Raw genomic sequence first — 14,077 nt, forward strand, 5'->3', positions numbered from 1 at the left:
TGATGCTATATACTGATCCATAGATTCCTTAACGGCTTCTTTGATCATCAACGCCACATCTTTAGGCTGTTCCACATCTCTTGACATGGTTTTAAAACAATCGTGGCAGACTCTTTTGCCCGGTAGCACCCTGTCTCCACAGGCCCAACAGCCTTTCTGGGAAGGTCGGTGCCAATAGCGTTCTCTACTTGATGATCTACTGTGACGCCTCCTTTTCCTTGAGGATCGTCTGCGTGATCGTGATCTGCTTCTAGAGTGATTTCTACTAGATCTTTTACGGGACCGAGATCTTGAGCTTGATCTCCTCCTTTCCGGGACCGGTGGATGTACCGGTAGTACCCAAGATGGTCCGGGTTGCTCCACTAGGAGTTCTTCCGGAAGGCTGAAAATTTAGGAAAAAGAAAATATCCTAGTCAGCCAAGCACTCTTTTTACCTAAAGAAAGAATACTCACCTAAAATTTCAACTTCCTACCTGATAACCTGTAACTGGTCAATGTGATCTCGCAGATCCTGCTCCATAATACAGCCTCTGCTGTAGAAAGAAACAAGAGAACATAAATAAAAATAAGTAATTAATGTTTTTTTTTTTTTTTTTTAAAAGTTCCAAGAGTCCAACTTACATGCGTGGTAGTGAAGAAAATATATACTGTTTTCCCCCAATGCTTCACGAAGGTAGCGTCTCTCACCCTCCTAAATAGAAAGTGAGGCTTCTGCAGCGTGAGCCGGCTCCTGTGGCTTAAATAGCCCTCCTCCGCCTGTTCAGCCAATGAGGAGCGAGGACTGCTGGAGCCAGTGAGAGAGGGTGTTCTGCCGGCGAACCCGGAAATGATTCTCCCGGAAGTCGCATCTGTGGAGCGCATGCTGCGTCAACGCCCACCGCCGAACGAAAGTTCTTAGATAGCGGTGGAACGCACGCCAAGGCACACGCCCACCGCTCTCAGGAAAGAAGGAGCAGGCTGCGGAGGCAGCGTTTAGCCGCTAAAAGAAGGACTCTGCTCAATCAAAGTAAGTGCGCAATCCTTCAGACGCCACCTACTCATTCCTAACCAGCAGAGATATTTATATAATAGAAGACTCTATGGAGGATTTACCTCACCTGTCTTCACTCCATGGCCAGAAATGGAGTGCCCATACAAATAGTCATTTAGACCTTACCCGGGCCCTCATACAGGAGAGGCTGAACCTGTATGGTAGGGTAGGAAGTCTCTGTCCTTTTCACGAACGGATTTCAGCTTGCATGTCGGTATGGTCCAGAGTCGGTGATGAGGACAAAAAAAAGACTGTAGGGGGGGAGTCTAGGGAGAAATTTATAGGTAGGTCCTATAGGGGTCAAGTGGGCGGGGACTTTACCCGACCGTGCTGACATGGAGACATATGGAAATATGTATTCACTCCGGACAAAGGCGTTTAGCCGAAACATGTCGAGTTATTTGTAATTTTGTACACTGTTTGCATGGTGTGATCCCCTACTGTCCGTTAGACCTGTGTTTGGTGCAAGAGGGTGTGATCAGCAGGTCCTATTGTGCATGTACTAGCTGTGCATAGGTGCTGGAGAGGAGATTCCTTCCCTATCCATGACACTTGCACATAGATGTACAATCCTTTATCTGCCTGAAAGTGATCCATCCCAGGGATGATACATATGTGACACAATAGTGTCAAACACCAACGCAGCTGTTTATGTTTTATAAATGCTGTACCTTTAATATACTTGATTTTAATAGAATAAATAAAAGTTATGTTTTAGTGCGCTAGGGGCCTAACCCTGTTCAGGGAACACGTATCCTGCCCTACAGTGGTCAAAAAAAGCTTTATTTCCGTACATATTAATGACAGTTTTATCACCTGTTTTACCGCACTTTTATCAAACATTTATCACACTTGGTACATTTTTAGTAAATACTCACTATTTTCACTATTTTTAGTGAATTATTACTGGAGGTAATTTTCACCCAAAAAAGAGTTATCGCACATGGTTTTGTGAATAGAGCCCATTGCGGTGCATAAAAGTGTCTTCACAAGCAAGGATATTGGGCTCTATATTCATAAACCGTTACCGCAAGTTTTCCGCTCAAAACAGCGGACTTTCCCGACCATTTAGCAAAGTGGGCGTTCATAAAAGCTGTTCCCGCATGAAAATCTACACTCCCGCAGCAGAGCGAGAAATTTCCGCCTTCTGCAGTGTTTTCTAGATTTATCTAGAAAAAAGTAACAAAATGGCCATTCATAAAGATTAGAGGAAGTGGTATGTGGACGGGAAATACCGCTTCCTCGAAGCCTGCGGATTACATACAAGTGAATGGGACAGACCTCCCAGAGAGAGCAGTGCACGGAGGGACTCTGCCGGCGTAAGTGTTTCCGCATGCCTTCCGACAGCTTACTGCCAGCCTTCAGCGGGAGATCTCCACACTTGCATCGCAGCTGCCAACATTTTTATGAATGACCACCCAGAAGTCTAAAATACCGCTGCGGTATTTTCCCTCCAGGAGTTTTTCCGCCACAAATTTTTTATGAATAGAGCCCATTGTGGCTACTAAGATTGCACCTAAGGCCTCTTTTCCACGAACTGTTGAGCTGTGTGTTTGGCAAGCAGTTATTAGGCAGCAGTGAGCAGTTACCAGGGAGCAACAAGCAGTTACCAGGCAGCAGTGAGCAGTTGTGAGAGTTTGAGAGGCATGTCACTGCCTATCAACAGTTCGTGGAAAAGAGGCCTAAAGCAACAATTTATAGAATCATCAAGAACTTCAAGGAAAGACGTTCAATTCTTGTTAGGCCTCCTTTCCACGGACCACTGATAGACAGTGAAATGCCTCTCAAACTCTCTCAACTGCTCACTGGTGCCTAGTAACTGCTTGTTGCTGCATGATAACTGCTTACTTCTGCCTGGTAACTGCTTGCTGAGCACACAGCTCAACAGTTCGTGGAAAGGAGGCCTTAAGAAGGCTTCAGGGCATCCAAGAAAGTCCAGCAAGAGCCAGGATCATGTCCTAAAGAGGATTCAGCTGCGAGATAGGAGTGCAACCAGTGCAGAGGTTGCTCAAGAATGGCAGCAGGCAGGTGTGAGTGCATCTGAACGCACAGTGAGGCGAAGACTTTTGAAAGATGGCCTGGTGTCAAGAAGGGCAGCAAATAATCCACTTCTCTCCCAAAAAAACATCAGGGACAGATTGATCTTTTGCAGAAAGTATGGTGAATGGACTGCTGAGGACTGATGAAGCCCCTTTCCGATTGTTTGGGGCATCTGGAAAAAGGCTTGTCAGGAGAAGAATGGGTGAGCGCTACCATCAGTCCTGTGTCATGCCAACAGTAAAGCATCCTGAGACAATTCCTGTGTGGGGTTGCTTCTCATCCAAGGGAGTGGGCTCACTCACAATTTTTGCTAAAAAAACACAGCCATGAATAAAGAATGATACCAAAACACCCTCCAATAGCAACTTCTTCCAACAACAGTTTGGTGACGAACAATGCATTTTCCAGCACGATGGAGAACTGTGTCATAAGGCAAAAGTGATAACCAAGTGGCTCGGGGACTAAAACGTTGAAATTTTGGGTTCATGGCCTGGAAACTCCCCAGATCTTAATCCCATTGAGAACTTGTGGTCATTCCTCAAGAGGCAGGTGGACAAACAAAAAAACATCTAATTCTGAGAAACTAAGGCCTCTTTTCCACAAACTGTTTACAGGCAGTGAAATGCCTCTCAAACTCTCACAACTGCTTGCTGCTGCCTGGTAGTTACCAGGCAGCAGCAAGCAGGTTTAAGAGCTTGCTGCTGCCTTGCAACTGCTTGGTGAGCACACAGCTCAACAGTTCGTGAAAAAGAGGCCTCAAAGGGCTCTATTCATAAAACGTTACCGCAAGTTTTCCGCTCAAAACAGCGGACTTTCCTCACCATTTAGCAAAGTAGGCATTCATAAAAGCTGTTCCCACATGAAAATCTACAATCCCCCCAGCAGAGCGAGAAATTTCCGCCTTCTGCAGTGTTTTTCTAGATTTATCTAGAAAAAAGTAACAAAATGGCCATTCACAAAGATTAGAGGAAGCGGTATGTGGACGGGAAATACCGCTTCCTCAAAGCCTGCGGATTACATACAAGTGAATGGGACAGACCTCCCAGAGAGAGCAGTGCACGGAGGGACTCTGCCGGCGTAAGTGTTTCCGCATGCCTTCCGACAGCTTACTGCCAGCCTTCAGCGGGAGATCTCCACACTTGCATCGCAGCTGCCAACATTTTTATGAATGACCACCCAGAAGTCTAAAATACTGCTGCGGTATTTTCCCTCCAGGAGTTTTTTCGCCACAATTTTTTTATGAATAGAGCCCAAAGAAGTGATTATGAAAGAATGGGTTGCTATCAGTCAGGATTTGCCCAATAAGTTGATTGAGAGCATGCCCAGTCGAATTGCAGAGGTCCTAAGGCCTCCTTTCCACGAACAGCTGAACTGTGTGCTCAGCAAGCAGTTACCAGGCAGCAGCAAGCAGTTGTGAGAGTTTGAGAGGTATTTCACTGCCTATCAACTGTCCATGGAAAAGAGGCCTGAAAGAGAAGGGCCAACACTGCAAATACTGACTCTTTGCATAAATCTGATGTAATTGTCAATAAAAGCCTTTGAAACTTATGAAGTGCTTATTATATTTCAGTACATCACATAAACAACTGAAACAAAGATCTAAAAGCAGTTTAGCAGCAAACTTTGTGAAAACTAATATTTTTGACAGCCTCCAAACTTTTGGCCAGGACTGTATGTATCAGCCACATTCAGGGCACTACCACAGAGACACTGCTGAGGGCTCGTTCACACTAGGGGCGTTTTCGGCCTTTTTTGAAGCGCAGGCGATTTTTAAAATTGCCCACAAAATGCTTGTGCAAAGAATCTCTATGAGAAGGTTCATATCAGCATGGTTCATGCACTGGGCGGTCAGCAAAGTGGTGCCCATACCATTTTTGTGGCGATTTTGCCTCCATTGAGGCGATTTTGCCTCAATGGAAGGTATAGGAAAACCGCAAACGCTCACAAAATCGCTTTGTGCAGGGATTGCGTGAGCGTTTTAAGGAATAAATAAATTGTATTTATTATTTTCCGGGTCAAATAGTTCACTTCCTGACTTGCTTCAGGGAGTGAATTACAAAACTGCCCTGGAAAAGCGCTGAGAAAAGCACTTTTGCTAGAAACGCAGCGCCCAGTGGGGGAAAAAAAAGCGCACAAAATCGCAAACCTCTTGTGTTTTCAATTTTAGGTGTGAATGAGGCCTGAGGGTATGAACACGCTAGGCAGAATGGCATATGCGTTTTTCACTATGTGCTATGAAAAGCACACATGCGATTCTGCCTAGTGTGTTCCTACCCTGATAAGAGATTCCAGGCACTTGCCCCAGATCTCTGCCCCTAACCTAGTGCCTGTTGATTAATAACCAACATGAGTAGAGCAGCGATCTTGGTTCTATGGAAATCTTACCATTCAGCTGAGTCACATCTTCCTCGGTATCTGAGCCACTTATACTTGCAGGGTAAAGATTTAATATAAACGTGGGCTCTTCATCATTAGTTGGAATGGCTGTGGCATCTGCCACGAGATCTGCCATGTCTGGAGGGGGAAAAATAAAGCAAATTAACCATACATGGGTTTAATTAACATCAGAGATTTTTGCAAATGTGAATCTTCACCAAGGCCCAGTGCACACCAAAACCGCTAGCAGATCCGCAATACGCTAGCAGTTTTGGGAGCTGATTTCAGAGCGATTCTAGGTATGTTTAGAGAGGTTTTCTAAACATACCTAGCGGTTTTGGGTGCGTTTTTGTGTAGCAGATTACACATATTGTTACAGTAAAAGCTGTTACTGAACAGCTTCTGTAACAAAAATGCCTGGCAAACCGCTCTGAAGTAGCGTTTTTCAGAGCGGTTTGCGTTTTTCCTATACTTTACATTGAGGACAAAACGCTTCAGAAATCCGCAAACGCGCAGCAGGAGGCGCGTTTGCGGCTTGGCAAAAAACTCAAACCACCGGTGTGCACCATCCCATTGCAATACATTAGCCAAGCGTTTTTCCAGGCGGATGCGGCAGGCGGATCGCTCCAAAAACCGCTCGGTGTGCACTAGGCCCAAGATGCAATGCTAAATTGTTTACACTGATCGGCATTTGTAGATTTATCCTGAGCAGAACTTTGAGGCTGGGTTCACACTTGAAGGCACAGCTCCTAACTGTCCCTCTTTCAGAGGGACAGTGTCTCTTTGGGAGCCCTGTCCCTCTTTCAGGACTCATGTAAAGATTTATGTAAATTATGTATTTTCCTACTAAAAAATGTTTGACTCTAAACTTTATTCCCATCCTATAAATTGATATAGTTCTTATTTTTAAATGTTAATATGAAGGAATATGAACCAGGATAGAAAGGACCAGTGTAGTTTGAATTATAATACAACATATTTTTCTCATGAAATCTTTATGGTATGCATGACTAGGGGTGTGCCAGGGGCGTGATTAGGGGTGTTGCTTAAGTGTCCCTCTTTCTTATTTCAAAAAGTTTGGAGGTATGCTTGAGGGGATTGCATGTGGTACATATAGTTACATAGGCGTCAATTCACCAGAGAGGATTTACTAAGAGAATAAAGGTAGGTAGTTTATCTCATGAGGTATTTTAACACTCTGGAGTCAATTCACCAGTGTGAGAGGACAGAGAGAAAAATGTTCGATATCAGGGGATAATGGAGAGATATGCATGAGGAAAGTGTGAGAAAGCAGAAAGTTAGGTAATCGGTATTAATGATTTACATGGGATACTTTTCCTCTCTGTAAGCTTGAAAGTGAAGCATTGTGGGTAGGAGGCGGAGTTTTACCACTACCTGACCAGAGTATTCCCGCCTTTTACTGCCGGATCATATCATAAATCATTTCACGAGTGAGTCTGAACTTCTTCACCACCTCTGTCTCAGTAAAATTATCAAGAACTGTTCTCTCACGAAAAATACGAGGGGCGATTTAAACAGACCCTCTTCCTGCGCCTTCGTCTCCTCATAATAGAAGCAAGCTCTAAGGCCTAGTGCACACCAGAGCGGTTCGGCTGCGTTTTGCGATCCGCTTGCGGCTGCGGATACGCTTGGGTAATGTATTTCAATGGGCTGGTGCACACCAGAGCGGGAGGCGTTTTGCAGAAACGCATACGCCCGGGCTGCTGCAGATTTTGGATTGCGGAGGCGTTTCTGCCTCAATGTTAAGTATAGGAAAAACGCAAACCACTCTGAAAAACGGCACTTCAGAGCGGTTTGCCAGGCAGTTTTTGTTAGAGTAGCTGTTCAGTAACAGCTTTACTGTAACAATACATGAAATCTACTACACCAAAAACGCTTCACAAAACCGCAAAATGCTAGCTGAAACGCTACAGAAAAATAAGAAAAAGCGTTCAAAATCTGCTAGCATTTTGCGGATCTGCTAGCGGTTTTTGGTGTGCACCAGGCCTAACAGAGTAAGCTCAAAAGGCTCCATCTTCCACAGCAGCAGCTGCTGTGTGAAAACCTCGATATCTCCAGGTTCATTCAGGGGAAAAAGAGATGAAAAAATAACGAATGGCCACACACCCTTTCTTCCCTGGTGAATTGTGATTTGGAGAAAAACGAACTACTAACTATCACTTATTTATCTTATACTTATCTCACATTTATCTCTTGCATTTCTCTCTGTCGATATTTTCCCCTATACTTCTGGAGAATTGCTATTTGGAGATATCACAGGAGGTAAATTACCTCCCAAGAGATAAATAGGTTGGTAACCTCTGGTGAATTGACGCCATAGTTATTTTGGTTGAAAAAAGGCATACGTCCATCGAGTTCAACCAGAGATAGATGGTTTGCCTGCATGCAGAATTGCATTATATGACAGCGCATATAATTAATAGGGATGATCAATGAGATGCAAATTTTTCTGAAATTATGCAAATTGTTATGCAAATGTATGCAGTTTGAAAACAGACCAATTTAAACCTGGGTTTAACCACTTGCCGACCGCACACTCATACCATGCGGCGGCAAAGTGGTAGCTGGAGGACCAGTGACGCAGTTCTGCGTCGCCAGGTGCCTCCCTAATTAATCAGGAAAGGCCGCTCGCGCGAGCGGCCGGTTCCTGTTAGATCACGGAGCGGGTCTCCGTGAATAGCCTGCGAGCCGCTGATTGCGGCTCGCAGACTAAATGTAAACGTAGGAGACACATGTCTCCTTTGTTTACATTGTACGGCGCTGCTGCGCAGCAGCGCCGTAAGGCAGATCGGCGATCCCCGGCCAATCAGCGGCCGGGGATCGCCGCCATGTGACAGGGGACAGCCTGTCACTGGCTGCACAGGACGGATAGCGTCCTGTGCAGCCCCGATCACCGGGGGGGGAGCAGGTAGAAGAGGGAGGAGGGAATTTCGCCGCGGAGGGGGGCTTTGAGGTGCCCCCCCGCAACACCCAGGCAGGCAGAAGAGATCAGACCCCCCCTGCACATCATCCCCATAGGGGGGAAAAAAGGGGGGCAATCTGATCTCTCTGCCTGCTACCTGATCTGTGCTGGGGGCTGCAGAGCCCACCCAGCACAGATCACTAAAAACAGCGCTGGTCCTTAAGGGGGGGGGGTAAAGGGTGGGTCATCAAGTGGTTAAATTGATTTGTCCATTTCAAGCTGCAGATCTTTGCATAAAAATTTGCATCATTTTGCATCAACTTGGAAAAAATTGCATATCTGTGATCATCCCTAGTAATCAATGGGCTCATTCAGGGCTCGTTTCCACATGTAATGCAAGTGGATGGGCCTTTTTCCACTGTAGCGTTGTTGAGGTGCGTTTTTTTCAGCGGTGAAAAAACGCACAAAAGAGCCGCAGAATTTGCCTGCGAGTGGAATGCATGCGAATCGCATGCAATGTATTTAATAGGGAAATCGCATGCGGTTTCCCCATACGTTTTTGCCGCAAATTTGTATGCAAATTCGCATAGGTACCAATGTAAATTCACACAGGCAGTGACATGGTTAAAATCGCATATACCCTCACCTATGCGAATTCGCGGCAAAAAACGCATGTGGAATCGCATCCGCATGCGATTTCATCAGCGGTGGAATCCAGGCGATTCCGCACCGCAATAGTGGAAACGAGCCCTCACATTTAGGCCTCTTTCACACCAAGACGTTGCGTTTTAGGGGACGTTAAGGTCGCATAACGTGCCCCTAACGCAACGCATGGTGGTGTTGAAGTTGGATGTCAGATTGAGCCACGTTATGCGGCTCTTGGTGCGCCGTTTTCGTTCTATACTGGGAAGTCCGGATCTTTTCACTGATTCGGATGATTCGAATCGGATCATTGAAAAGATCCGGATCCTTAAACCAAATCTTTGAATCATTTGCAGCAGAGTGAGAGGTCCAGGAGAATGAGGGCACATTGAGGGTGCTAATGGGGAAGGGAGAGATGAAGCAGTAAGATTGTGCTTGTGCACAGAAGCTGCAGTTCTTGTTTCTTCCAGACATCCACTGTGAACCGAATCGTTCATTGTGATAATCCGGATGATTCAACTCACAAAAAAGATCTGTATCAAAGATCCTAATCCTTCATGATCTGGACAACACTACAGTGCAGTGAATATTAATTAGCCATGTGGCTAGGAACAATAGGGGACTCTCCCCTTACTGAGCACATGCAAGCAGTGTAATGCAGCAAAGTACCAGTATAACCCACATGCTGCACTTTCATTTAACGTGCAGCGTTATACTCTAACGCAATGTGTGCACTGTGAACAGCACATTGATTTTTCAGTGCTGTGAGTTGGGCTGCGTTACAGGCTGCTCTAACGTGGGACTTTAACGTCCCACTGTGAAAGCAGCCTTAAACGTGCTTCCCACATGCAAGAGGAAAAACTTGCTGCCTGCAGCATAATATCACACACCAAGTTAACATAATCAGCTTACTGTGGACGACGTATATGCCTCAAGAGGCAGGTGGACAAAAAAACCCCCATCTAATTCTGAGAAACTAAAGCTGGCCATACACTGGCCCGATTTGCCGCCGTTTCGACAGCAGATTCGATCACTTGGATCGAATCTGCAGCCAATCGTTCGCGCTACACGCCGAATTTCGATCCATTTCGTCCGATCCCGTCGATCGCTCCGTGTGGAAAATTACCGTTGATCGCCCGCCGGTAGGGAGCGCGTCGCTAGCGGCGTTTGATTGCCCGACGACCGACGCAATAGAGCGGCAATACATTACCTGCTTCGCTGGCGCGACTACCCCCGGTCACCGCTGCTCTGTCTGCGCCCTGGTCTCCGGCATGCTTCAGTTCCTCCTGCCCGGCAGGAAGTTTAAACAGTAGACCTGGAGACCAGAGCGCAGACAGAGCAGCGGTGACCGGGAGAACTCGCGCCGGCGGAGCAGGTAATGTATGCGGCGGCGGCGGCAGCAGCACCACCGCAACAGATTGTGAACAGTTTCAGGCTGAAATCGGTTCACAATCTGTTTGCAGTAAAGGCAGCCATACGATCCCTCTCTGATCAGATTCGATCAGAGAGGGATCTATCTGTTGGTCGAATCTGATGGCAAATCGACCAGTGTATGGCTACCTTAAAGTGAACCAGAGACGAAGCACCCTCATGTATTTTACCATAGAAATCAGTGGGAACATTAGAGAAAACACCTACCCTGCCCTCTGTTTCATCCTCACTGCTAAAAGTGTCTGTTATCTAGCTGAGATAAGAATCCCGGACTGTGCATTGAGTCTGGCTTTGCTATAATGACTCAGCTATAATGATTTCTGAGCAAAGCCAGCAGGGGGCAGGCTTGGACTTGAAAAGACACCAAAGACCACAGTCTCAGCTATAATCTTTCTGTAGCAAAGCCAGCCGACTGCTTAGTCGGGATTCTTATCTTAGAGGTGATAACAGGCAAATTAAACAGAGAACAATGTAACAAAGAGCAGATTAGGTGTTTACTGTCATGTTCCCACTGATTTATAAGGTAAAATACATGAGGGTGCTTCATCTCTGGTTCTCTTTAAGGCCTCTTTTCCACGAACTTTTGATAGGCAGTGAAATGCCTCTCAAACTCACAACTGCTCACTGCTGCCTGGTAACTGCTCACTGCTGTCTGATAACTGCTTGCCGAACACACAGCTCAACAGTTCATAGAAAAGAGGCCTTAAGCATGCAATACAAATGAAAAACCTTCCATGGGTTTTTTCACGGACATAGTGGGAACCCTCCCTTAGGCTACATTCACAGTTGAGCATAGTGGTGCGATGGCCGCTTTGTAAGGTGGCTTGCTGCACTGTGAATCATCCCTCGGGGCTGGAACCCACTACAGCGTTTTTTTTAGAAAGATTTCACTCGCTAGGGATTTCCCTAAACGCTCTGCCAATGTAAATGGTTGGGACAAATTCCAATAGCGCGATTGCGATTAGGACAATCGCATTTGCAGGACATGCAGCATTTTAGGAGCGTTTCCATTCTAATGAATTGTATAGGAGCAGGGAAATCGCTCCCAAAACACTATCACAAATTGCTAACGATTGTGATACCCCTTTGCGCTTTCCTGTGGGTTCCAAGTCTAAGGGTCGGTTCACAGTGCTCAGACGCGTTGCAGAAAAATGCTGCATGTCAACTCACTGCCCATACAATTCTATGGACTTGTTCACAGTAATGCATTGCATTATTCTAACTTGCTGCATGCAGGCTTTGCATTAAAGTCTATGTCCAGTCTCCATTGCAGTTCACACCCATTTTAACACGCGTTATGCAACTGACCACTGTGAATCTAGTCTAAGGGTCCATTCACACTTGAGTTTTGCCGGCGATTTCGGCAAAACGCTCAAACGCTACCGCTTTTGAAAGCGCTAGTGTAATAAAATTCTATGGGCCCGTTCTTACTTGGGCAATTTGCGCTAATCGCCCAAAATTGCGAAACGCAAACGCATAGCCTGCACCATTTTCAGGCGATTTCCCAGCGATCGCGTTTCAGTGCTATAGAAGCACTAAACGTAATCAGAGAAATTTCTGCACTGTACAGTGATTTTTCTCCCGCAAAACGCCAGCAAAAATCGCCGGCATTTTGCGTTTCTAAGTGTGAATGGGCCCTTAGGGATTCTGGAAGGAAAACTTTTATGGCTGTAATTTGCTTATCAGTGATGTTTACTATATTCCCGACAAGATAGAAGCTGTCACTTCCATGCCTGAAAATGAACTCTTTCAGGCAGCAAAATAAAACAAGAAAAACAGCCTGGTTATTAAAATGTGTTACACTCTGCATACACAGGTTTATGTCATGTCACAAGAAGTGGCAGAAGTGGGGCTCAGCCCTCAGGGATGATCAATGAGATAGAAGCTAATAATTCCACATTGATGCAAATTTTATGGAAAATGTATGCTTGGAAATGTACCAATCAAATTAAGCATCTGTGCATGAATTGTCTATTTCTAAGGCCTCTTTTCCACGGACTGATAGGCAGTGAAATGCCTCTCAAACTCTCACAACTGCTTGCTGCTGCCTGGTAACTGCTCACTGCAGTCTGACAACTGCTTGCTAAGGACACAGTTCCACAGTCTGTGGAAAAGAGGCCTTTAATGCATAAATCTGCATAAAATTGGTTTAAAAAACTGCTTAAAACCAGAATTGAGATGCTAATTATTCTGACTACAGTACAAGCAAATGTATTCTAAACCGTATGCATCTTGAATTTGGGGAAATTAAAATAAGCAGCAATATGTGCATTTGGCTGACTGAATTCTAAGCGGAATTCAATTTGCATTAAATTTGCATGCAAGCTAAATTTTTAAGCATTTCCTTGACTATATCTGCTTATTAAAGTTGGAAAGCCAGTGACTGATACCGGTCAGATAATTTATCAATAGGTTCTGAATCCGATGGCTGATTTTGCAAGGTTCCTGGTATGACCATAGTACTTCCGCTTTCTGTGGAGCAACACAAACCCCAAACGTCCAATAGCTTGTCCCTGATTGGTAAGGCCTCATTTCCACAAGCAGTTGATTGGCAGTGAAAAGCCTCTCAGAGGCCCAATGCACACCAAAAACCTCTAGCAGATCTGCAAAACGCTAGAGGTTTTTGAAGCAGATTTCATAGCGATTCTAGGCATGTTTAGAGACGTTTTTGTGTAGCAGATTACAAATATTGTTACAGTAAAGCTGTTACTGAACAGCTTCTGTAACAAAAACACCTGGAAAACCGCTCTGATATAGCGTTTTTCAGAGCGGTTTTCCACTTTCCTATGCTTTAACATTGAGGCAGAAACGCCTCAAATCTAAAAAATGCTGCAGCCCTCGAGTTTGCATTTGTGGAAATAACGAGCCGCTCTGGTGTGCACCATCCCATTCACTTTCATTAGCCAAGCGGTTTCGCTGCTGCAAGCGTTTTAAAAAACGCATCAGAACCGCTCTAGTGTGCAGCAGCCCTAACTCTCACAACTGTTTGCTGCTGTCTGGTAACTGCTTGCTGAGCACACAGTTCAACTGCTTATGGAAATGAGCCCTGAGGCCTGGAACCCACTACAAATCTAGTGTTTTTAATTAACATTTTGTAAGCGATTGCATGAGCGTTTTCCAGGGCTTTTGGGAAAGATTTTAAAAAGTGTAAGCTTTTTGCCAGCAATTGTGTAGCAATTTTAATTCTGATTGGTCCTTTCAATTTATTTTTATACAGTTTGCAGTAATTTAAAATCGCACACAAATCGCTATGTGTAGCGATTCATGAGTGATTAGCCAGTGCTTCAATACTTCACATTGAAGAGCAAACACTCCCAAAATGCTGCATGACCTGCAATTACGATTTTGCTAATCGCAATTGCTACTGTGGAATTTGTTACATTTATTTACAATGGCAGAGCGTTTAGGGAAAGCGCGAGCGATTAAAAGCCCTCCCTAAACGCTAAAAAAAAGCGCTCTAGTGGGTTCCAGGCCTTAGGCTCCCTGCACACTACATGCGATTCCGATTTTGAATCTATTTTCACATGCGATTCCGATTGCCGATTTTTAATTGGTACTGCATGCTGCGTTTTTTCTGCGTTTTTCTTTTGATAGCATTCAGGGAAAATCGGAATCACAAATCGGATTTGCAGGGA

The 14,077-nt window shown here is 45.2% G+C and overlaps 1 protein-coding gene across 1 annotated transcript in view; it reads right to left on the reverse strand.

Annotated features, from left to right (window-relative positions):
- RFXANK (regulatory factor X associated ankyrin containing protein) overlaps window positions 1-14,077 on the reverse strand; it is a 78,607-nt gene that overhangs the window by 47,006 nt on the left and 17,524 nt on the right. Inside the window, 1 exon segment of the mRNA XM_068234192.1 lies at window positions 5,456-5,584. Within this exon segment, the coding sequence (XP_068090293.1) occupies window positions 5,456-5,582 (127 nt within the window). The 5' untranslated portion in view covers window positions 5,583-5,584.

This window comes from Hyperolius riggenbachi, chromosome 1 (assembly GCF_040937935.1).
Source record: "Hyperolius riggenbachi isolate aHypRig1 chromosome 1, aHypRig1.pri, whole genome shotgun sequence".
Lineage (NCBI taxonomy): Eukaryota > Metazoa > Chordata > Amphibia > Anura > Hyperoliidae > Hyperolius > Hyperolius riggenbachi.